Below are 25,060 nucleotides of genomic sequence, written 5' to 3'. Positions count from 1 at the left end.
TCTGCTTTTCTAGCAAAAAATAAAAATTTAAAAAATTACCTGTAAACTTTCATTCTTAGGCAGATCTCATTATGACCTCCATTCCATACATATATCCATCAAATCTGGGGACTAAGTTATAACAATACTACTAAAATTAAAATATTTTATATATTTTTCAAATAATTTACAATGGATATCTTACCTAATAATAGACAAATGTAAATTGACCATATCTCTGTTATGCCCACAGCCAATCAGAGTGAGTATGCAAATCAACCCAACAAAAACGGTTGGTTAATTTGCATATGTAGGCGCAGAGTGGCCGGGAGGGTCGGGAAGCCTGCTATGAGGAAGAGGGGGGGTGGCGGAGGGAGCTACAGGAGCAGTGCTCTGGAAGCGAGGACTTGCTGGCTCCTGGGCAGGCCAGGAGCGGGGATGTGCCGGCTCCCAGAAAGCTGGGAGTAAAGCCAAGGGGAAGGAAGGCCTATTCTTGCACGAATATCGTGCAACGGGCCTCTAGTTATTATATATATAGCCACATTTGATTTTCATGTGTATGTGTTCATATACTTCCTAGATGAAACCATCATAGGCATAATTTCTGGGTTAAAAATATTGGAAACCTAGAAGCATCAAATTTGCATTCTCTAAGATAAATTTGAAAGAAAAAATAATGAAGATGGAATTTCTCTAATAGAAGTTAGCACATCTTAAGTCTACATTATTTGCAATAATTTGGCTTAAAGCACATATATAGATGAGTCAAAGGAATAGAAGAGTTAGGCCAGAAATAGATTTATTTAGTGTACAATGAAGATAACATATCAGTGGGTAAACAAAGGGTTGCTTAATAAATAATAGAAAGAAATGGGTTAAAAATGTGAGTAAAGAATTTACAAACATTATAAAATACAAGATTGTATCCAGAATAATTTAAGGTAGTCCTATAAAATATAGTCCTGAAAAATTAGTAACATAATATAGATACTTGACTGAGAAAACTACAAAGCAAAAAATAATTGATAAAGATTTTTTAAATAAAACTGTAAATACTTTTATGTGAGGAGTTATCAGAAATAATATGAAAGGCACTCATCAAACAATTATTTTCTTTATTTGTCAAATATACATTTCAAAAATTCTTCTGTCAAAATAAAGTAGAATCCCTTCCTAAGAATTTCAGTTGAGACAACAAAGAAGCAAATAATCTTAAATGATGATACAGTTAAATGATTATTATCAACTATTACTAGTTATAGGTATAAGCTGTTAAAAACTTACTGGAGAAAAGTTTACCCATAGAAAAATCTAGCAAGAGCTTTGAAAATGTACAAAACATGTAATTAAGCAATTACACTTCTAGAAATCTATTCTAAAGGAACTATCAAAGAAATATGTGCATAGATACTAGTCTTAAAAATAATAGGATACATCAACATGTTGGAATAATATTTTGCAAGATAAATCAAGTAGAAAAAATATACCAAAATGTTGAAAAGAGTTCTCCTTAAGTAGGAAATTACAAGTAAATTTTGCTTTCATGTCTTATATCTTTTGGTATTTTTCACTTTGTTTTTTCTACCATCAATATGTATTATTTTTATAACTAAGGTCAATATGAATTAACTGTTAAGTATTATACTACATTAAAAATGGTGTCTATCAAAATATTTAGTCTGTATGAAGTACAAATAATATATTATCAAGTGAAAATCAATGCCCATACTTGTATATAGTAAATGATTGCAATTTTGTTTTATTAATATTGAGAAGGAATGCACAAAAAGCAAACAGAAATTATCTGCTGATAAATATTGCTTCTTTTTTTCTGTCTGTATTTCCAAGTTATCTATAATAAAGCTGTGTGCTTTTACAATTTAGACAATATACTCATAAAATACAGTCTAAATATGTCTACCATATAGCAAAATTGCCTTCTTTACATGGAACAGTAAGACAATTCTACTTATATTGCACACAAGTTACCACATTTACCTGAAATATCAGATGAAATCTACATTAGTGTATAGCAATAACCTCGTCAGTTTACTGTCCCCAACATACCATCTAGCATTTGCAGTGTGTTGAGGAGTTTAACCACTGTACTGTGAGTTGGAAAGAGAAAGAATGAGAAATCAATGGATTTATCTGTGTGCTACTTAGTGGCTGAGTGACTTTGGGTTGGGCACTTAATCTTTCTGAGCAGAAGACTCCAAATTTTAAAAAATGAAGATAATTTCCTACTAGTTCATTTGTGAAAATTAAAAGGTAGTGATATAAAAGCTAGCATTAAACTAAAATAGAGTATCACATATTATGCTTGTTAATTTATGCTCTATTTTTCTCTAACGAAATTTTGAGGTAACATGCAATGAAAGATTTAGACAATGGAAAAAGTTCATTGCAGTGTTACAGTAGCCAAGATTTAAAAGCAGCCCATGTGTCCATCAATAGATGAGTGGATAAGAAAGCTGTGGTACATTTATACAATGGAGTACTACTCATATGTAAAAAAGAAGGAAATCTTACCCTTTGTGACAGCATGGATGGACCTGGAGAGCATTATGTTAAGTGAAATAAGCCACTCAGAGAAAGACAAGTACCATCTTATTTCACTCATATGTGGAATCTAATTAACAAAGTAAGATAACAAGAAGAATAGAGACAGACTCATACATAGAGAGCAGGCTGACAGTTGTTGGAGGTGCAGGGGTGGTGAGCTGGGTGGGGTGGTGGTGGAGGGATTGAGTACAAAAGAGAGAAAGAACTCATGGACACAGGACAACAGTGTGGTGATTGCCAGAGTGAAGTGGGGGTAGGGGATGTGGAGAAGGGTATAGGGGGGATAAATGGTGACTGAAGGAGACTTGACTTTGGGTGGTGAACACACAATACAATATACAGATGATATATTATACAATTTTACCATCTGAAACCTATATAATTATATCAACCAATGTTACCCTAATAAATTCAATAAAAATTGTTTTAAAAAAGAAATTGGAACTGGGAACTCTATTACATTTAGAATCTCTCTCTTAATCAGTTCTAGGCTCTAATCATTATTGTATCACAGACGCTGGTAATTTTAAATTAACTGATGCCTAAACTTCATTTTTATGGAAGAGATTTCCTTTAGTCATTTGCTTCATGGCATGGATCACATGTTTATTCCTTAGACTGTAGATCAATGGGTTCAGCATTGGACTCAAAAAAGTATAAAAGACTGCAATTATTTTGGACTCCTCTACAGACCTTTCCGATGGAGTCCTTACGTACATGCAGAAAAGGGTTCCATAAAATATAGTGACTGATGTCAGGTGGGAAGCACAAGTAGAGAAGGCTTTGTGCCTGCCTTCGGCCGAATGGATCTTCAGGATGGCTGTAAGAATGAAGAGGTAGGACAGGAGAATGATGAAGAGAGAGCTTGAGAGAGTAAACCCAGCAACTATCAGCATCGCCATCGTTTTGACATAGGTGTCAGAGCAGGCCAACATGATAAGAGGAGGATCGGCACAGTAGAAATGATTGATCTCAAGAGAGCCACAGAAGGACAAGTGAAAAGTCAGCAGTGTCTGAGAAAGTCCATTAAGAAAACCAAAAGCATAAGGGACCATGACTAGCGAGATACAGATGTCCTTGGACATTCTGATACTGTAATGTAAAGGGCTGCAAATGGCTACATAGCGATCCAATGCCATGGAAGCCAGGATGTAAAACTCAGTGATCACCAGACCGATGAAGAGAAAACACTGTGAGAAGCATCCAGCATAGGAGATGGTCTTCTGGTCTGAGAGGAAATTGTACAGCATATTTGGAGTAATGTTGGAGGAATAGCAAATGTCTACAAAGGAGAGGTGGCTAAGGAAGAAATACATGGGGGTTTGAAGGTGGGGATTGGCCCTGATCAGCACAATCATGCACATATTCCCTGCCAGAGTGATTAGATATATCACCAGAAACACCCCAAACAGGATCTTCTCTAGTACTGGATCATCTGTGAGTCCTAAGAGAATGAATTCTGTCACTAGAGTGTGGTTTTGGGAAGACATTTTCTTATGCTTTGAAAACTGAAAGTGACAAAAACAAAAAAGTTAAAAATTCTGTCTGATCAAGATTCGGCATTTATCTCATCCATTTTATTATTTATCCCAGCCATTTTATCACTTACACTTTGATCTCTTTGATGGATTCATCTAATAGAAACTTACTCTTTTCTTTTCAATAACACATCAGAATTTCTACACAAATATTTTTCTCTGTGTCTCTGTGTTTTCTGACTCTTTCTCTCCATATCTCAAACTCTGTTCTCTTTATTTCAGACAAACACATACACATTTATACCTCTCTTCTTGGAGAAGTCCATGTTTAGTATTGTTTTTCTAATTTGGGGGGAGAAAAAGCACAGGAATTAAAAACTGATAGAAAAAGCAGCAGGTCATAGGCATCATTCAAAGGAAAAATGAATGAAGTTAGATTTCTAGGGTTCCTTCAAATTGATATCTTATTTTTCAGATATAATATAGAAAATAAATTAGCACAGCACAGCATTTTCCCTTGATACCCCTAGTTGTTTGACTTAATTTTCTTCAGGAAACATTGAATTAGTAAATCTATCTCTTAATATACAGGTTGTGGCAAAAGTGGGTTACAGATGTGAGTATGCAAAGCATAAAGTTTATTCTTGTATTACTCTTTATTAATTGTATTATTTTCCATCTGAGCAACTGTAAATCTACTTTTGCCACACCCTGTATAGCTAAGAGGATACAGAATGAAGAATTGTTCTCTCTGCTTTGTGAAATCACCCATTTATTCATGTACATTACAAAGATAAATTTTTTTTCTGGTTAAGGTTCTGGGGTTATAGCAGTGACCAAATTCCCCATCCTCATGTAGCATATATTGTAGGAAAATGTAAAAACAAAGAGAAAAATATGTAAATAATGTCAGAAGCAAGTACTATGAAGAAAAATAAAGGTGGGATGCTTTTAGATGACTATTCTGAGAAGGTAAAAATTTGAACAGAGTACAACTATCTGAAGAAGAATGAGGAGTATCCCCAGTTTTCGCACAACTAACACACATATGAAAATATTTGTCTAGGAAAGCGCAGTTAACAGGGTTTCACTCACTCCTGAAACCACTATCTATCAATTCTTTGTAAAAATAAGATATAACTAGAAAAAAAATGTGCTTTAAAAATTACACCATACAGTTATTTTATTTAGCTTTTACATACACATCAAAAGACCTTGCATATAATAATGGAATTTTAGACATGTTATGAAATATTGTTATATCAATAAAAAATCAAGTGTAATTGCTGAAAATAGTTTTCTATTTTAGTGAGGTACTAATTTCCACACTGAAAAGCAAACATATTTTTAGTGAACAAACATAGAAAATGACCTACCTCTAAAAGTTGATTTACCATATTTTATAAAAACAAGATGGGAAGATTTATATTATATTTCTTGGGTACATTCCCTAGAGTATTTATAAAATAATTCTAAAGAACCAATTAAAGTCATCATTTTTTTTTTCCCTCAAGGGCACAACCTTAATTTGGGGCTTTGAGATCCTAGTTTCTCTTTTGAGGCCAAAGTCTCTAACATCTATGTAGACTGAGCACATGAAAATCTTTAGCACAAATAGAATAATTAGCCGTCACAGGTAATACTATGAAAGGTGGAAAATGTGGGTAGATAAGTTTTGTATTTTTTTATCTTTATTGTTGAAAGTATTCCATATGTCCCCCCTCTTCCCCCATTGACCTCTTCTGGCCCACCCTCACCTTCCTGAGAGGATTCTGATGAAAAGATGCTCATCAGAAGTCTTCAATATTTCTAAACACTGAGGTGAGGTCATCTCATAAGAGTGAGGAAAAGGAGCCGAAACCGGTTTGGCTCAATGGATAGAGCATCGGTCTGCGGACTGAAAGATCCCAGGTTCGATTCCGGTCAAGGGCATGTACATTGGCTGCGGGCACATCCCTGGTAGGGGGTGTGCAGGAGGCAGCTGGTCAATGATTCTCTCTCATCGATGTTTCTAGCTCTCTGTCCCTCTCCCTTCCTCTCTGTAAAAAATCAATAATATATATATATATATAATATATATATATATAAAGAGTGAGGAAAAGGAAGGTGAAGTCCGTGAGAAATTTGGGGAACAGAAAGGGTGTTAAGAGCAGAAGAGTCACATAACCAATGGAAGGAAGTAGAGGTACTGGTCAGGGGTGAGGACCCTTTGAAAGTTGAAAATTATGGATTTATCCTAAAACCAGTTTGTTCCATTGAGCTAATTTCATCAACATGCTAGGAATTAAAGTGGGTCTGAGAGCCAGGATCATTCATAAAATTGACATTTTAGGAGGAAGGTTGAAAGTAGAATAAAGACTATTTGAACATTATTTGGAGCTGCATTTTCTGGAGAATAAAGGGCTCTTCAGATTTTTTCCCTGGTCTGTATCTTCCAGAGCACTGATGGTTCCAGGTCAGTAAAGAGGAGTTCAAATGTAGTCTGACTAAGATAAGAGAGGTGTCTCTGGTTTTGTTACATCTCCAAATAATGGATTACAGGATGAGAAATCAGTCAATGAGATAAAGCTATATATCACTGATTTGGGTTGTTTTATTGAGCAGGATGCAAGATTGATTTCTTTCCTGGGTTCTTGTCCAGATGGATTCAAAGAATGAAGCCACAGACAAAAGGTGGTAGTTAAAAGGTACAGAAACTTAACTGCAAGCAAATACTACCTCTAAAACCTTAATTCTAAATTCTAAGCCTAAAACTCTGTCCTCTTGGTGCAGAGGGGCCACCTAAGAAAGGTGTCCTCTAAGTTCCTAATCCTAAGACTCTGTCCCTTCTGGAGGGACAGAGGGCCCCCTAAGAAGGGTGACCACTGCTTTCTTTGTCTTGAGGCATTAAATAGGCTAGAGACCCTCCTTTTCTACGTGGGGCCTTAGCCCTGTAATCAGCTCCCACAACCCCCACCTCCACAATTTTCCTCATTTTGTCATCTTATGTGCTTAGGTTGGAGTCAGTTTTGATTTATCTTATGGTTTTCTCCCAGTTGTGCTGGCTGGAGATATCCTATCTTATAGCTCTCTCAGCGGCTCAGGTCAGGGATACTTTTAATCTAACTATGGTCACTTTAATTGCTCAGGCAAGAGATACCCTGTCTGTCCTTGGTTTATGGCTGTTTTAATTGCTCAGGCCAGAAATGTTCCCATCTGCCCGAAGCACTTCTCTATCCTCTGTACAAGTAAGATAAACACCCTGTCATCTTCAAGTTCCCATCTATGTATTCCTCTCCATGGACCCTCCTCATTACCTAAAACTTCCTAATTAAGCTAGCTAACCTTTTTATCAATCTATATATATAAAGAGTCAGGGTCATAACATCCACAATGACTGGAGGCTCAACTGAATGCCAGGTTGCGTGCACAGCAGATGAGCAGGCTGAACTGCTGACCTCTCAGAGAGAGAGAGAGGCGGGGCCAATCAGCAGCAGCAGCGCCTTCTAGTGAGGCCCAGAGAGAGAAGCAGGCCAATCAGACCCTGCTTCTCTCTCTGGGCCTTGCCAGCAGCCAAGTCTCTCTCTCTCTCTCTCCCAGAGGTCAGCAGTTCAGCCCCCTCACCAGCAGCCTGGACCGAATGCCAGGCTGTGTGCGCAGCAGGTGAGCAGGTTGAACTGCTGACCTCTCAGAGAGAGAGAGGTGGAGCTGATCAGCAGCAGCAGCACCTGCTGGCGAGGCTGGAGAGAGAAGCAGGGTGATCAGACCCTGCTTCTCTTTCCCGGCCTTGCCAGCAGCCAAGCCTCTCTCTCTCCCCCAGAGGTCAGCAGTTCAGCTTGCTGGCCAGCAGCCTGGGGAGGCTGCTGATCAGCCCCACCTCTATGATCAGGCCCAGAGATAGGCCTGGAGATGCTGACTGGCATAGAAACTGACCAATCAGAACCAAATCTGGGTGAATTGCGAGGATCCAATGGCTGCCTAGGAGGCAGGGCTTTTGATGCTGACTGGCATAGAAACCGACCAATCAGAACCAAATCTGGGTGAACTGTGAAGGCAGAACCTAAGGTGGGGGCTGAAGAGAGGTTTTAAGAGCAACAGCTGTTTGAAGTAAGGTGTAAGAAAGTGATTCAATTTTTTAATGACCCGTTTGGCAGTATAGTGCATATGGCTGGCTATCAGTTCAGATATAGGGATTGTATGTTCTTGTCTGCCAAGAGCATCTCCTCCAGCTGAAAAAGGCCCTCCCCCCTCCCCAATGTAAGCAATCCTATCCTATATAATCTATCTATACTAATAAAATGGTAATATGCTAATTAGACGAGGTCGACTGGCCATCTTCCAGACATCTGACTTCCTTCCAGACAAAGCCATGGTGGTAGGGGCCAAGGCAGAGGCAGTTAGGGGCAATCAGGGGCAATGAGGCTGGCTGGGGAGGGCAGTTAGGGGCAATCAGGCCAGCAGGGGAGGGCAGTTAAGGGCAATTTTACACAAGTAAAATAATAATATTTAAAGAAGAAAATCTACTGTTTAAATTCCATGAAAAAGATGTTTCTAGTAGGATTGTACACCTCAATGTATGATTGCAGAGTCCTCATTTTTGGGCTCTTTAATGTGAGGTTTCCTTATTTTACACAAAATGACTGAAGATTTGACCCCTCTTTAAGCAGAATGCCTTCTTTCACTCTGATGAAAATTTGTCCTAAAGTATGTATGTATTTATGTATTGACTGGAATGGTACCTGGAACCCTTCAGTCTGCAGGCTGATGCTCTATCCACTGAGCCAAACCAGCTAGGGCTAAACTTCTTTAGTGAAAGGTTTATCTTTGCCTAAATCAAGCCCTGTCCATTGTTCTTGTGCATCTACTTTAACACGTCTTTGAAATACCAGTCATCCTCTTTTTCACACCCCTGAGAGGTGTAACCACTCTCCAGGGAGCGCATGATCTTACTGAGTCTGTACCTTCCTTTGTTCCACTCTCCTGTAATCTTCCTTATGTTCCCTCCTTAATTCCAAATGTGTAAATAAAGCAAAACTGTCATTCTCTGGAGCTTTTGAAATCTTGCTTCCTGGCAATGTTGTCAGTCTGGCTAAAATAAACTCATAAAAATTCTCTACAGGTTTGGATATTCTTAGTTGACAACACGATAAACATTTGATCCATTTCAGGCAACAGCTGCCCTTTCTAAAGAGATGCAGCCTTGCCTGCAATGTAAATTTTAGGCCAGAATGTGAAAAGTCTGTGAAAGAGAATAAGTGGACCCATAATATGAGACAGAAAATGAGAACTACAGAGAGAGGAGAGGGGAGGGGGCGGGGCGGGGCCCACTGAGTCTTCCAGGTCTGTTTCTATGTTGATTTGAACTATTTGTTCCTTCATGGAAAAACAATACTCTGTTATTATATGTTAGAATCACATTTTTGTAAAATGACAGATATAGGACACTGAAAGATCATCTGTTTATTAAAATGTTTAGTTTCAAAGAAGATAATACAGCTTGTGGTTTTTTTTTTTAATTATCTAACAGATGATCCAACCAAGAATAAGAGAACTTTTCTAACACTGCCTTTGTGAAATTGTCATTATTGGGCACTTTACATTTCAGATGCCAGAAGCAACAGTTTGTCTTCCATCATCCTGCATCTTTAATTGGAATGATTCTTAGAACGTCTTTATATCTGCTGTCACAGTTCCATGATTCCATAATAAACCACCAATAAAAGTTTTCAAATGATTTCATCTCTTTTAAGTGTCTGCTTTTGTACTAGGATCTATTAGTCTTTCAATGGCAAAGGGATATGATAGAATCACACCTAGTATAGTATTATACCCAATCCCAGCCAATTTAAAACATATTCTGTTGGCATGTCAGTGGTCACTTTCTGTAAAGAAAATCCAGTCCTACTGGGAAGATAGCCCAATTATGAAAATACCAGTTAAACCAACTGAAAGCTTTAAACTTGTCTCAATTACATTGTAGCCAGCAGCAAAATAGACAAAGAACTTTCCCTAGCTCTTTAAGTTTAACCTGCTTACTCAAAGATCAAACAACATGACACTTCATCTTCAGAAATTATAAAGAATACTTCTTTTGTAAGTCTCAGAAACTTCTGCTCCATGAGCCTCCTTCTTGTCCTGTGATTCTCTCTTATCTCTACTTATGCTGTAATTTGTTCCTATTATTCCCTCAGTCATCTAGATTACTTGCCCAGTTTAAAAACACTTGACCTCGGCACCTTATTGGGATTAAGTTCAGATTTTTCTTTCTGGTTCACTGGGGACAAGAGGCAGTCTCTAAGCCTGGTTTTAGTCCTCTGGATGTATTCTGACTCAGCCTACTTCTTATCACCTGTCCTCTGGCAGTTAAAACATCACTGTCCAACCTCAGAGTCATCAAACAGGTGAGGAGATGGAGTCATCCCTCCCTCCACTCATTCTTTCTCTGTCCCACCTACTTTTATATTTGGCTTTATAACTCTGAATATAGATATTGGATTATTTTCAATCATATCTATTCTGTGAAATAAGTGGGATTTATACAGTGTCATCATGCTCCCCGGATGCCTGGGACATTTGGTCCAACTCCACAATCAGAAAAAAAAAAAATAGCCTCATTATAGAATGAAATGGAGCCGGAATGAATGAAGGTGGACTTGCTCATTTCTACATTCCCTCAGTGTGATAAAACTCCATGCTTTGCAATTCTAAGCACAGAAGTAAAAAGAGGTTGTTTTTAAAATTTTACCTAAAGAAGCTTTGACCTCCTTGTTTCTCAGACTATAGATGAGAGGATTTAACATGGGGATGACCACTGTGTAAAACACAGACACCACTTTGTCCTGGTCCATTGAGTAACTGGAGCTGGGGCGCAGGTACATGAACAGGATTGTGCCAAAGAAGATGGTAACCACCATCAAGTGGGACGCACAGGTGGAGAAGGCTTTGTGCCTCCCCGTGGCAGAATTGATCCTCAGGATGGCAGCAAGGATGTAGAGATAAGAAATGAGAATAGTTAGAAGGCAGCTCAGTTCATTAAAACTGGCAAAAGCAAAAATGACGATCTCGTTGACACGTGTATCAGAACAAGAGAGCTTCAGGAGTGGTGGAGTGTCACAGAAAAAGTGGTTGATGACATTTGAATGGCAGAAAGACAGTTGAAAGGTGAAGCCAGTGTGAATGGAAGCATTTATAAAGCCTGCAAGATATGTGGCCAACACCAGCATGATATTAAGATGAGGGGACATAGTGACTGTGTAAAGAAGAGGCTTGCAGATGGCCACATACCGGTCATAAGCCATCACAGCCAACAGGAAGCCTTCAATACCAGCAAAAGAACCAAAAAAGAAGAATTGTGTGGCACATTCACTAAATGAAATGACTGGATTCTCCACCCAGAAATTCACTAGCATATTAGGGGCAACAACAGAAGAATAACAGACATCAACAAGGGACAAGTTGCTGAGAAAAAAGTACATTGGAGTGTGGAAACGTGAGTCAATAATGATTAATACGATCATGCCAAGATTTCCAAACACAGTGATGATGTAGATGACTAGAAACACCATAAAAAGAAGACAACGTAGCTCTGGATGATTGCTGAATCCCAGGAGTATAAATTCAGTCACTGTTGAATGGTTGCTCATACCTTTGTCTCAAAATGTATACTTCGTTTGCTGGGATAAGAAAGAAATCAAGGAAATCAATTGTACAGAAAAACACCAGGAAAATCAAATAGCTTATTCTCTGCTATAAGTAAAATTGCTTCTAAGATGTCTTAAGAACATATGTATTAAACCGCTTTATATTTTTATTGCACTAAGAAAAAGTTTCCTTAAGGAAACTCAGTAACCTATTTTATTTAATATTTAACACGTGTGTGTGTGTGTGTGTGTGTGTGTGTGTGTGTGTGTAAAGTTTTCCATGATTGACCCCTATTAGTCTATGTCCTACCTTACCTCCTAACTTTCTCTCTTCTTCCCTTGATCCTTCTGTCTTCACCAGCTACCATCCAATTCCTTTGCACTCTCATTGGCAATTTAAAATATGATAGTTAACTGTACTTGCTGTATCCTTTTCTATTTTCTGTTAAGCCCACTCAAATCAGGTTTTGACCACATTACCCATGGAAACTGATCTTGCCTAAGTCATCAGGAATCTTTATTTTGCCAAACCCAGTGGTCAATTAGTCCTCACCTTTTTTATCTATCAATAACATTTGATGGAGTTTATTGTTTATTACTCCTTGAAAGAGTTTCTTTTCTAATCTTCCAGAACACCAGACTGGGAGTTTTCCTCTTACCATATGGGTTGCTCCTTCTCAGTCTTCTTTGCTTATTCCATTTATTTCCTCTGACTCTTAAGGTTGAAATACTTCAGAGCTCAGTCCTCATTCTCCTTTCTTTCCTATTTATACTTGACCTTGATGGTCTTATTCAATACCATTGCTTTAAATATCATCTATATATTTAGAACACCTAAATTTATATCTCCAGACCTTACCTCTTTTCCCAACTCCAGACTTAAAATAAACTTCTTACATATCTGAGTTAATATAGAATAGCAACTCAACATCACCCAAAACTGAATTCTTTATGTTCTCTCTTAATTTACTCTAAACACAGCATTCCATATGTCAAATCAATGACAACTCTATACTTCCATTTGCTCAAATTATTACAAATAAATATTGGAAATATTGATCTCTTCTCTATCTAACACACTCCATTCTATCAAATAAATATGTTGCCTCAATTTTTTAAATATATTAATAAGCCAATTACCTTACACTACCTCCATTCCTACCACAAGGCCCAAGACAACATCATCTTTCATCTAGATTATTGCAATAGTGTCTTACCTGATCTTTCTGTTCCTAAAATCAAATAAATTCTTTCTTGTAAAATAACCACTTTTAAAATTTTGTAGCCATTTCATAGAGTTCTGCTTTATGCATATATATATATATAACATATGTAACAAACATATAAATTGACATAAATAAAATTATATTGTCTGTAATATATATGATCTTATATGTGTGCATACACACATACATGTGTATATACATATGATGAAGGCTGAAAGTTATAAGCATTTTCTCAATTTGTACATATAAGAGCATGAAATTGTTTTATTTCATGTCCTTCAGAAGGCATTAAATATGTCAGGCATTTTGGCACTCTTTCTACACGAACTTGATTCAATTTTGTTTGCACACACATTCACACACCTATATATGCAAATATACATACATTCAATTTTATAGAATATTTAGTATATGCATACACGTATGTGTATGCATATACTAAATATTCTATAAAATTCTCATCTGTTACTAGTGATCCTAAATTCCTCTCTTCTAAAACAATCACATTAATTTAGTTGGTAACAATAAATTCAGTGTTTCAGACATATTACAAAAGAGATGTTTATTTTTAATTACTTGAATATTTTTGAGTCCTCTTGGAAACTTGCTATATGTGAACACTTTGAGATAAATGAAATCATCTTACCTTTTGTCCTGAAGAAATATTCACTGGAAGTAGTGGTGCTTGTTAGTTTACCTTTTTTGTTGTTGTTGTTTGTTGGATGAATACACGTTTTCTGTTTCCTAATATGATGTTTATAGCTTTGATATAATTAAGTCATGAATTCAACAAAGATTAGAAAATGCCACTACTGAATTCGAGGCAGAGAGTCACCTTTATAAAAGCTATGATCAGTCTCATGAGATTTAGTCTCTACAAAAGTCTAAGGCTAGCAATGTGCTGATCCAAAATTAAAGCTTGCATTTATTTTTCCCTGAAATAATTGAACTACATCTTCCCCAGTGAATCATGTATACCCTGGGGGGTAACTTAGGTATTTAGAGAAATGCAAAAAATGATGTCATGATCCTGAGATTCCATTGAGCACAACAATGAATTAAATGATAAATAACTGACCTTAACTTGTCTCAAAACCTCAGAATTCCACTCAAGATATGATCTCTACTTATTTATACTGAGATATGGTTCTTATTGTATTCATTAATTGATTCATTCAATAAAATATAGTGAATGTGTTTAATGGAGCAGACAATGTCTTTGGTACTAGTAGAGTACCCAGTAAAACCAATCTTGTCACTTCCTCATATCTTGCAGTTAGAGTTGGGGGAGAACAGCTATTACAGGGTGATATGAAAATAATGAAGTTGAAAGCCTATATATGGCCTATAATGTGACCTACGGTTCCTTCACAACACATTTCTGTGTCAGTTATTTCCCTCCTGTCATTTGCTCACTCTGCTCCACATATATTTGTCTCCTTACTATTCCTTTAGCAAACCAAGCATAATCTTTCCCAGGGCCTTTGTATTTAATGTAGCATGCCTATAATGCTCTTTTATAGACATTCACATGATATTATCCCTATTTAGGAATTGATCAAATGTAATTTCCACAGGAAGCTCTTCTCTGACTCCACCGTTCTCTATTCTATTGCCTGCTTTACTTGTCTTCAAAGTACCACTCATAGCCATATCAAACACACATACACATACACACACATACCTGTGCATAAATACATACATACATACATATTTGGTATAGACAATAAAGTCTCCCTTATTTGAACATAAGATCAGGAACTTTGTGTTTTCTTACCTGCTTTATTGCCATTATACAGTATGTTCCATTCCAGTTTTTTCATTAATAGATTTTTTAAACAATTTTATTGATATATGCATATGTTCAAATTCATCCAATTGTATACATTAAATATGTGAAGCTTTTTGGTATATCAACAAATAGCTTTTGTTTATATTATGAGAAAATAAAGATATAAAAGGTGTCCATTTTCTTGTTCTATGCACAAACTAAGGGAATATAACATAAAATACCATTTATAACTTAACATGGAGAAGGATATTTTAAGCCCAAGAACACAGTCCCTCCCCCCGGGTGGCAGGTCCTGATCACCCGATCAGGGCTGGGCAGTGAGGGAAGAAGGAGGTGGGAAGGTGGGGAACCTGATCATCCCTGATAACTGGCCAGGCCTAGGGACCCCACCCATGCATGAATTTCGTGCACGAGGCCTCTGGTATTATTATAACACCTGTTAAGATACTTTAAGATACTTTCTTGTATCTTATTTGGTACTCTTGACATCCTTGTGAGCAGAATAGTGTTATTATTTAAAGTGATTCTATGGTACACCAACCTGATTTGCCTTTCAGGATTTAAGTATTTAGTTCTTCAGCTTCCAAGTTTATTGGAAACTGACACTTCAGAGCTGAGGATTGTCCCTGTTAAAAGGAATGCTATGCTCACATTCATCCCCTCCCTCCCAGTGGATAACCCATATCCAAAACAGATCATTGTGGAAGTACAATGCCTGGTCTTTTTTTCACAATTTTTATAATATGTATATATAAGAAAACTGATATTTAGCAAAGCTAAATATGGAAATTGTAACTTAAATTTAAGCCAGACACCTCTAAGTATTTTATACTTTACCTGACAATGCCATCCCCCACTGTATTGATTCATCATTTAGGCCCTAGGATACTCATGTAAGACACCAGATTAAGAACTATACCTTATTTTTAAAAATATACTTTAGTACACACAAAAAAAGTGCTTAACCAATCAGACAAAATTAATATGAAAACACATTTACTTCTACATAACAGAATATGGTCACATGGCTTTACAGTGTGTGTTTCTCTAAGATTTTCTTTAGGGCCCCTTTTACATCCTTATTTTTCAAACTGTAGATGAGGGGATTCAGCATAGGGATCACTACAGTATAAAATACAGAAACAATCTTGTCCTGCTCCATTGAGTAGCTAGATGTTGGGCGCAAGTACATGAAGAGAATTGTTCCAAAGAATATGGTGACTGCCATGAGATGGGAGGCACAAGTAGAAAAGGCTTTATGCCTACCCTCTAATGAGGGCATTCCCAAGATGGCAATGAGGATACACAGGTAGGAAATGAGGACAATCATAACACAGCTGATGACATTAAAACTGGAGAAAGCCATGATCACGATGCCATTGACATGGGTGTCAGAGCAAGAGAGTTTGAGCAGGGGTGGGGTGTCACAGTAGAAATGATTGATCCGATTAGAGCCACAGAAGGACAACCTGAAGGTCATTCCTGTGTGTATGGCTGCATTCCCAAAGCCTGCTAGGAATGAGGTAGCTACTAGCAAGAAGCATATTCTCCCAGACATGAGAACTGGGTATAAGAGAGGATTCCAAATGGCTGCATAGCGGTCGTAAGCCATCATAGCCAACAGGAAGCATTCAGTCCCCAGGAAGGAGCCAAAGAAGTAGAACTGGGCAGCACATCCATTAAAAGAAATGGCCTTATTCTCAGCCACCAGGTTCACCAGCATCTTAGGAGTAACAGAAGAAGAGTAGGAGGCATCAACAAAAGAGAGGCTGCTGAGAAAGAAGTACATGGGGGTGTGGAGATGAGGATCAACCTTAATCAACGCGATCATCCCCAAATTACCCACCATAGTTGTCATATAGATTAACAGAAACAATCCAAAGAGGACAACCTGTAGATCTGGATTGTCCGAGAGTCCTAAGAGGATAAACTCTGTCACTTCAGTTTGATTCCTGCCTTGAACCTCTTTCATATATCTGATCATTTGAGCTGCAATAAGAGAGAAGACAGAATATGGCATTTGGTCAGAAGAATACATGATAGAGCTATAAACATCTTTTTGCTGACATATATACATATGTCTAACAGAAGAGTGCAAAATGAAAAATATACTAAAAAGTGTGTTGGACTTGATGTCTAGTCAAAAGATATCAAAAGACTAAATCTGAGTTATGAGTGTGCTGCCTACTTATTAATGACCTCGAGAAGAGTGGCTTCATACCTATTGACTAAAGTCACTTCTGGCAGTAACCATTTATTGGACAATTACAGGAACTAAATTACAGTAAAAGTTTAGGCAACAGCTCCAGTAGAATTCTTCTCCACTTCCCCTCCAACTTCCTCTTCCTTCCTTGACCTCAGAATATTGAATGGTAGATAAAACTGCACTAGTTGAGCTGTCAAAGTATCAATTCCTTTCTCACTCACAAGAATTTATTATCTATTGTCCAAATTTAAAACATGGGTCCAAAGTAACCCAATACCTGTGCTACCATTGGATAGAAAGGATCTACTCCAAACTGATATTTTGAGTTTTAGGCTTTTAAAACATTGAGCACATGGACTTTGAACCTGTAACAGTTGGAGAAATTAACAGCATTGTAAATTTTCCTTCCAGTTCAGTGAGTTACATGAACAAAACATTTTATATATTTTGCTTACCTTTCTTAACTGCTGGACTTCTATTTGATCACTTTGCTTGTACCTAGTCAATGCCCAAATTCACACCAAAAAAGCTGAAAAAAAATAAATCTTTCTTCTTAGAGATGGCACTCACTCCATATTAAGCAGAAGGTACAGTTGGAATGGACTTTAGATACCATCCGTTACAGAGATAGGAAAACTGAAACCTTCCCTATCATAAAAAAGTTCTTCTTCATTCAGCAGAGGTTGAGTCATTCTTTCTCTTACTTTTTCTTAAAGATAAGTATCCCAGTTTGTTATATTATGGTAAAATACACTCCAAAATATAGAATATATCTTTGCAGAGCAGCTATAATATTTTTCAAAGCTATTTACAATCACAGAGTCTCCAGACCAGACTGTGGAGTAGGCATCCTGACTTATTTTAAATAGAATGTATTTCCCTTTCTTTAGTCTCTGGAGATTGTATCTCTCATGTCACCTCATTTTAATCTACTTATTTGTCCTCTCTGAAACTAAGGAAAACAAATGTTTCTTTTATATTTCTGTCCTTTACCCTCAGGACACCTGGGCCCAGTGGAAAGCAAATTTTCAGTCCCATATTCCTAACAATTATTAAGCATCCTTTTTTCTGTCTCCCTTGATATTTGGTGTTCTGGTCCCCTTGGAAGCATTGAAAGAATCCACAAAGACAGCAGGTTGGCTCTACCTCTGTTCTTGCCTACCTGGATCATGGAGAGGAGCTGATTAAAGTGCAGGGAGGTAGTGAAAACAAGGGCTGTCTTGGCTTTCAGTTCTGGCTCAGTGTCTCACTGATTGTGTGATTTTGGACATTTCACTAAACCTCATTGTGCCTTAGCTTTTTCATTTCTAATTGAAAATGCTAATGCCTAGGATGACTCTGACAAAATAAATGAATGCCTGTGAGTTGTCACATCAAATGCATATGGATAGATGATAACCTATCTAATAAAAGAGTAATGTGCAAATTGACCATCACTCCAACACACAAGATGCCCCCCCCATGTGGTCAAAGATGTCTGCCCTCATATGGACACAAGATGGCCACCACAAGATGGCCGGCAGGGGAGGGCAGTTATGGGCGATCAGGTCAGCAGCGGAGGGCAGTTGGGGTTGACCAGGCCTGCAGGGAGGGAAGTTAGGGTTACTGGGCCTGCAGGGGAGGGCAGTTGGGGGCAACCAGGCCTGCAGGGGAGGGCAGTTAGGGTTACTGGGCCTGCAGGGGAGGGCAGTTTGGGGCGACCAGGCCTGCAGGGGAGGGCAGTTTAGGGTCACCAGGCCTGCAGGGGAGGACACTTAGGCATTGATCAGGCTGGCAGGGGAGTGGTTAGGGGGTGATCAGGCAGGCAGGCAGAAGTGGTTAGGGGCAATCAGGCAGGCAGGCAGGTGAGCAGTTGGGAGCCAGCATTGGAGAGGGGTCCCAGATCGGAGAGGGTGCAGGCTGGGCTGAGGGACACACACACTCACCCCATGCATGAATTTCTTGCATCGGGCCTCTAGTTAATAAATAAAGTTTCTTCTACTTTGACACTATTCACTACTGTCCAGAGTAAGAAATTGTTTCAGCCTATGTACCCTATATCAAGACTTACCAGGTTTCCCATTTGTCCCACTATAACTTGCATATAAAAGACACAAAGTCTGCCCTAGTTGGTTTGGTTCAGTGGTTAAAGCATCGGCCTGTGAACTGAAGGGTCATGAGTTTGCTTCCAGGTCAAGAGCACATATCTCAGTTGCAGGCTGATCCCTGGCCCCAGTTGGGGTACATGCATGACAACCAGTCAATATGTCTCTCTCTGTCTCTCCCCCTCACTTCCATTCTCTCTAAAAAAAAATCAATGGGAAAAAAATATATATCATCCAATGAGGATTAGCAACCAAAAAAAAAAAAAAAAAGGACATGGAGTCTGAAACAAATTGATCAATATCTGATGATTATTTACATGTCTTTGCCACTTTGAGAAGACATTCTAATTAATTTATCTCTAAGTACTATTTAATTGATGCAATTTTTACTAAATGCTGGGGGAACACAAAGATGTAAAAGATGTGTCATGCTACTTTATCTCTAACAATTAGGCAAAATTTGAATTTATTGGCATCTTGGAGGGAAAATACAGTAGGCTTCTGTCAATACAGAATCTGAAACATAACTGGCAAACAATGAAGATTTATTTAATAATTAAATAAATAACTCTTTGTCAATTAAGTGTGAATTAGTTTTACATAGAAACAAACAGTGATAAATTAAGTGACATTAAGCTTTGTGTAATTAGAAGAAAGGTCACATGGCATTAAGAGGTAAGGAACACAAGATGTAAGACCCTAGGTGATAACAGTGGTAGAATGAGACCACAGGGTAACAAAGGAGTAATTAATCATGGACAGGATATATGACAGGTCCTAGTCAGCCCCAGGCTGCAAAACTAGAAATCTCAAAGAGCTTTGAATCAACCTCCATTTTACATGTAAACACATTTTATATATATAATAAATTTGCCACAAATTCATTTATTAAGTAACTCAAAGAGAACAAAAACTGGGTTGGGACTTTATTTACAAAGAGCTGTTCATCATTTCAGAAATTGATGCCATGAGCTAGAAAGTTGTAAAATTGTTTGAGGTGCCTATATAACAAACTAGTATCAGCCTGTATTTTTAACTGTCACATTTATGGAGATTTTCAATATACAGGCAAGCATTTGTCTTTTTCATTATGTAGTTATGCCTAACCAGTTAGTTACTAAAATATATATTATATTATTATAAAATTATTTAAATTTGTTTCTCCTCTTTAATTATATATGTAGGTAAATTAAATAATCTATGAATATCATTTCAGAATTAGAGAGGACAATATAAAAAGCAGAGGGAACTTGCTATAAAAAGACACCATTTTGGTCTGAAAGGGTATAAACATATACACTTACATGGTAGTCACTAGCCATACATAAAGTTTTCTTAAATAGATTTTATAGCTGACAAAATCAAGAAGAGAGAAAATTCAGTAAATTAACAAAATGTTAACTTAGCTAATTACCTTGTAAACACAAACACCTCCAGTTAGGAAATTTATGTGGAAGAGGAGCTCTCATTCATGATTGTCAAACATAAAAGCCTTAAGTAAAACCAGATGAAAATATGCGCAAAACCTCTCTGAAGAAAAATTTTAGAGAGGTACCAAAGTAGATTTGAAGAAGTATGAAGACATACACGCTCTTTGATAGCAAGACTTAATGACATAAAGGTGGCAATTCTGCTTAGTTAATTTATAAATTTAATACTGTCCCAATAATACTTGTGGGAGTGCTGGCCAACCTTTATGAAAAGTAAGCACCACTGGGTATCCCATATACTGTGGCTGTCACATGTACATTTAAATATGAACCACTCCATATAGCACAAAAAGTATCATCCTCTTTGAAAGGATTTTCAGGCATCAGCAAACAGAACTTTCTAAATTACCATAAAAATCACACCATATAGGCAGCTTACGGCTGATACAGGAGTCCATGTAGCCCTTATGGTGGACTCAATATTCACAACTAGAGTGGTGATAAGAATTCCCTTGTGTTTCCTTCTTTTATTTTTAGGGCTTAAGGAAGACAGTGAAATCTTTAGGGGATGACAGTTCATCAAATCTTTGGGTCTCCTATGAATACAGAAAGCATTTCATCATATTTCTTCTGGGGATTATTTGTGATTCTGGGGATTAAATACCTCCTGCACACAGGAGCAAAGGTGGGATGAGCATGCAGCTCAGACAAATACCAGAGTGACTCACTGTCTTTGAAAACTTCTCAGAATATCTGTTCAGTACCACTCTTCAAGAGAAGATGAGATATTCAACCCCTCACCAACAGGTAGAAAACAGGTCAGGTCACAGGTCAGTATTTGGGACAAAAGAGAAAGTGTTGTGACCTAGTAGGTTATACTGCCCAGTGCTTCTTCAAGAGTGTGTTTGCTTGGCACCAGGTCCATGTCATTTTAAAATTTCAAGAAGAGACACAGTCTGGGGGTTTGGCTTTTAGGTATATCATAATAAGTCTGAATTCTAACAATTCTAGATTTGGAAAGCTCCATAGAGTTTGTATCTCCACCCCATTCATTTCACAGTTAAGGAAGCTGCATTTAATACAGGAATTCACAAAGTCCAAAAAATAATTAATGGAAAAAACAGTACTATGACTAGGATTCTAAACTCTTACTTCAGTATTCTTTACATTTAAATATGCAAAAGCAAGTGATATATCAAAATTTAAAATACAGATGGTCTATACTTGTAATATTTTGCTGGGCTTATTTTAAACATTTGAATTATTGTTAACTATAAAATATGCTTATTTACTCACTATTCTACTATTTCTTCAAGTGTCAGTTTGGGTTGAACTTTAGCTAATGTTAGTCTCATGTAGGTAGATATATATGCACTATATATATATATATATATATATATATATATATATATATGTATATATATATATATATATATATATATATATATGAAAGACAGATAATACTATCTGCTTTCTTGTCTGTCCTATGCAATAAACCAATTAAAGTAGATATTCTCTGATTTCTGCCTTCAAATTTAGATAAAAGATGTTACTTATTTCTTAATTACTGCATTTACTTTGTTTTCATTTGGTTTGGTTTTACCCACTTCCTTTTTAGAATTCTTCAATGGACCAGCTATTCATCCAATTAAAGAGAAAATAACAAATGTATTCTCCTATGTGACCGCAGAGTCAGATAATGCTTTCTCTATTCCCTCAGAGTGAGGAATCCTTGACTTGTAACTTTGAACTGAGCTATGCAACAATCTGTTGGCTAGGCAATAGAATTGTTCAAAGACATAGCTGTGTCTTCACCTTCATTATACCCTATGCCAAACCCCTAGATACTCTAAAGATTAGGGAAACTAAAAGACTAAGTCTATGCCCATGCATGATAGGCAAGACAGGGGGAAAAGGCAGGAACAAAAATAGATTTCACCTTCATTAAATCACATATAGACAGAGAAATATAAAGTGAAGTGAAGTGAACTCGAGACTTGACTCAGATGGAATCAGTTCTGCTACTTATTGGTTGTTCACTTTGTTTAAGTTACTTAATATCCTGTCTTATTCTTTTCGGTGTTGTGAGGATGATATTAGGTAATATATATAAAACATTCAAAGTTCTGGCCTACAGTTAATACTCAGTAACTTCTGCTTTTTTAAAATTATTATCCTTTGCCTTTTCTAATATTTTTCACCCTCTGCTCCAAGTATTTCACTTTCTGTAAATGTGTGTATGTATGTGATGTCATGTGTTATACTTTGAGATCCTTGGATATTTCATTTATTTAATTTTGGTGCCTATATGCAATGAGAGTTCATATTTATTCATTTCTATCTGCTTTGTTTCAGGAAGAAGGAAGGGACGCTCAAAACTGTTCTTCTTTACTGATTAGTAAGGCAGATGAATACATAGATCAGGTCATGCATTGGTACCATATGACAACTGACCTCAGAGCACTAAGGTCTTTGGAGAAACAGAATTTACAATCTCTGAGACACTAACATCTACTTCTATTTTGACTGGACACCTGGAGAGGACACACAGCCATCACCTTCACCCTATAAGTCATAGAATCTAATCACTGGGAAGATTATTAAGGATCACTCCAAACAATAAACCAAATCCAGGCATACACAAAAATGGAAAAGATGGACAAAGAAAACCACTCAATGGTGACTGAGTTTATCTTTATGGGTATCACACAGGACCCTCAGCTGCAGATTATCTTCTTTGTGGTCTTCCTCTTAATCTACTTGGTCAATGTAGTGGGGAATGTTGGTATGATTATCCTGATCATAACAGACACTCAGCTTCATACACCCATGTACTTTTTCCTCTGCAATCTCTCCTTCGTGGACCTGGGCTACTCCTCAGCCATTGCTCCTAGGATGCTGGCTGACTTCCTAACAAAGCACAAAGTCATCTCCTTCTCCAGCTGTGCCACCCAGTTTGCTTTCTTTGTGGGTTTTGTGGATGCTGAGTGCTATGTCCTGGCTGCCATGGCCTATGATCGTTTTGTGGCCATCTGTCGACCCCTCCACTATAGCACTCTCATGTCTAAGCGAGTCTGCTTGATTCTCATGCTGGGTTCTTACCTGGCTGGTCTGGTGAGTTTAGTAGCTCACACTTCTCTCACCTTCAGTTTGAGTTATTGTGGTTCCAATATCATCAACCACTTCTTCTGTGAAATCCCACCACTCTTGGCCCTCTCTTGCTCAGACACCTACGTCAGTGAGATCTTGCTCTTTAGTCTGTGTGGCTTCATTGAATTTAGCACCATTCTCATCATCTTCATCTCCTATGCCTACATCCTCGTTGCAATCATCAGGATGCACTCAGCTGAGGGCCGCCTTAAGGCTTTCTCCACTTGTGGATCTCACCTCACTGGTGTTACACTTTTCTATGGCACAGTCATGTTTATGTACCTAAGGCCAACATCCAGCTACTCCCTGAACCAAGATAAGTGGGCCTCTGTGTTCTACACTATCATCATCCCCATGTTGAATCCCTTGATCTACAGTTTACGGAACAAGGATGTAAAAGCTGCTTTCAAAAAACTAATTGGAAAAAACCCTCAAAAATAACAAAAAAAATGAAAATGCATATTATCACAGATAAATGATAGTGATAGAGGAATGGTGGCAGAAAAATTTAAAAATGCAAATATTTTTCCAATAAACACTACCCAAGGTACCATCTATTTGTTGAGTAAATCTTAATTTTGGAAGAGTTTTATGTAGCCCTTAACTCTGTTATCTGAAGAAAAAATAAATTAATATTTTTGAAAGATGTGCTGAGCAAGATTCATTACTTTTTCATTTAAAATTTATTCAAATATTGATTATAAATGAAGACAGGATTTGATAGGGCAAATAAATAGCCCATGATTCTTAAACATATTTTTTTCATGGTCATGAGGAATGACAGGTCTAAATGTTGAATATTTCTCTATTCTGAAAGGAAGTCAGAGAAAATTTAGTTAAATACATGGGGAATGGGGCTTGTGGGAGAAATGACTAACTCAGCCCAGCATCCATCCACTCATATTTAGCAAAAACTTGGAAGTGCTAGGTACATGCCAGGTTCTGGAGGGTACAAATACAAGGCACACATTTGCCAACAAGGAATTTGGTGTGCTTCCAGTTACTGTATTATCTCTCTGAAACTGCTGCCACCAATAACCAAGACCCTTTTCTTTTCTATCCTGAGTCTTTCCTTTTGGCAAATGGTTAGTTTTACAAAATAATTGCTGGATCCCTTTGATCTCCTCTGCCTAATATTTTGAAGTGGTTAGCATGTAAGTTTCACATATTGACATCCTTTCAGGCCTCAGGGAAGCCATAGGACTCTGGGATCCTGTGAAAGACACAGTTTTGGATCAATTGCTAAGCCTAATGTTAGCAAGATCATAATGTTTACAGGTTTGTTTTCCTGCTTCCCTCTAAAATGTTCCCATGCCTTTTTCTCCTTCTCTTCTGATTTTAATTAGACCCTCACCTTCCCTTGTGTGCCAAGAGTCTCCATGCTTTCCACCATCATCCCCAGGCCCTTAATAGAGAACTAGAGGCCCGGTGCACGAAATTTGTGCACGAGGGGAGGGGGGTGTTCCTCAGCCCAGCCTGCACCCTCTCCAATCTGGGACCCCTTGGGGGATGTCTGATGGCCATCGGACAT

General features: G+C 37.6%; 4 protein-coding genes across 4 annotated transcripts; 1 reads left to right on the top strand and 3 right to left on the bottom strand.

Moving 5' to 3' along the window:
• Window positions 1-3,086: 3,086 nt before the first annotated feature.
• On the bottom strand, window positions 3,087-4,034 carry LOC103302266 (olfactory receptor 5M10). Its single transcript, XM_008159302.2, has one exon. The coding sequence runs from the start codon at window positions 4,032-4,034 to the stop codon at window positions 3,087-3,089; it is 948 nt and encodes a 315-aa protein (XP_008157524.2).
• A 6,671-nt stretch (window positions 4,035-10,705) lies between these two features.
• On the bottom strand, window positions 10,706-11,644 carry LOC103302317 (olfactory receptor 1020-like). The gene has a single exon (XM_008159379.2). It carries the CDS (start codon window positions 11,642-11,644, stop codon window positions 10,706-10,708), a length of 939 nt encoding a protein of 312 aa, XP_008157601.2.
• A 4,045-nt stretch (window positions 11,645-15,689) lies between these two features.
• Window positions 15,690-16,643, bottom strand: LOC103302267 (olfactory receptor 5AP2). Its single transcript, XM_008159304.2, has one exon. It carries the CDS (start codon window positions 16,641-16,643, stop codon window positions 15,690-15,692), a length of 954 nt encoding a protein of 317 aa, XP_008157526.1.
• Window positions 16,644-23,034: 6,391 nt separating this feature from the next.
• LOC103302268 (olfactory receptor 1019) lies at window positions 23,035-23,970 on the top strand. Its single transcript, XM_008159305.2, has one exon. The coding sequence runs from the start codon at window positions 23,035-23,037 to the stop codon at window positions 23,968-23,970; it is 936 nt and encodes a 311-aa protein (XP_008157527.1).
• Window positions 23,971-25,060: the final 1,090 nt, after the last annotated feature.

The sequence above is a fragment of the Eptesicus fuscus genome, chromosome 13, assembly GCF_027574615.1.
Source record: "Eptesicus fuscus isolate TK198812 chromosome 13, DD_ASM_mEF_20220401, whole genome shotgun sequence".
Lineage (NCBI taxonomy): Eukaryota > Metazoa > Chordata > Mammalia > Chiroptera > Vespertilionidae > Eptesicus > Eptesicus fuscus.
This window is presented reverse-complemented; position numbering and strand designations above follow the sequence as displayed.

Coding starts and splice junctions, on each gene's coding strand:
- LOC103302266 (XM_008159302.2), bottom strand. CDS start 4,034: ATGTCTTCCCAAAACCACACTCTAGTGACAGAATTCATTCTCTTAGGA.
- LOC103302317 (XM_008159379.2), bottom strand. CDS start 11,644: ATGAGCAACCATTCAACAGTGACTGAATTTATACTCCTGGGATTCAGC.
- LOC103302268 (XM_008159305.2), top strand. CDS start 23,035: ATGGACAAAGAAAACCACTCAATGGTGACTGAGTTTATCTTTATGGGT.
- LOC103302267 (XM_008159304.2), bottom strand. CDS start 16,643: ATGATCAGATATATGAAAGAGGTTCAAGGCAGGAATCAAACTGAAGTG.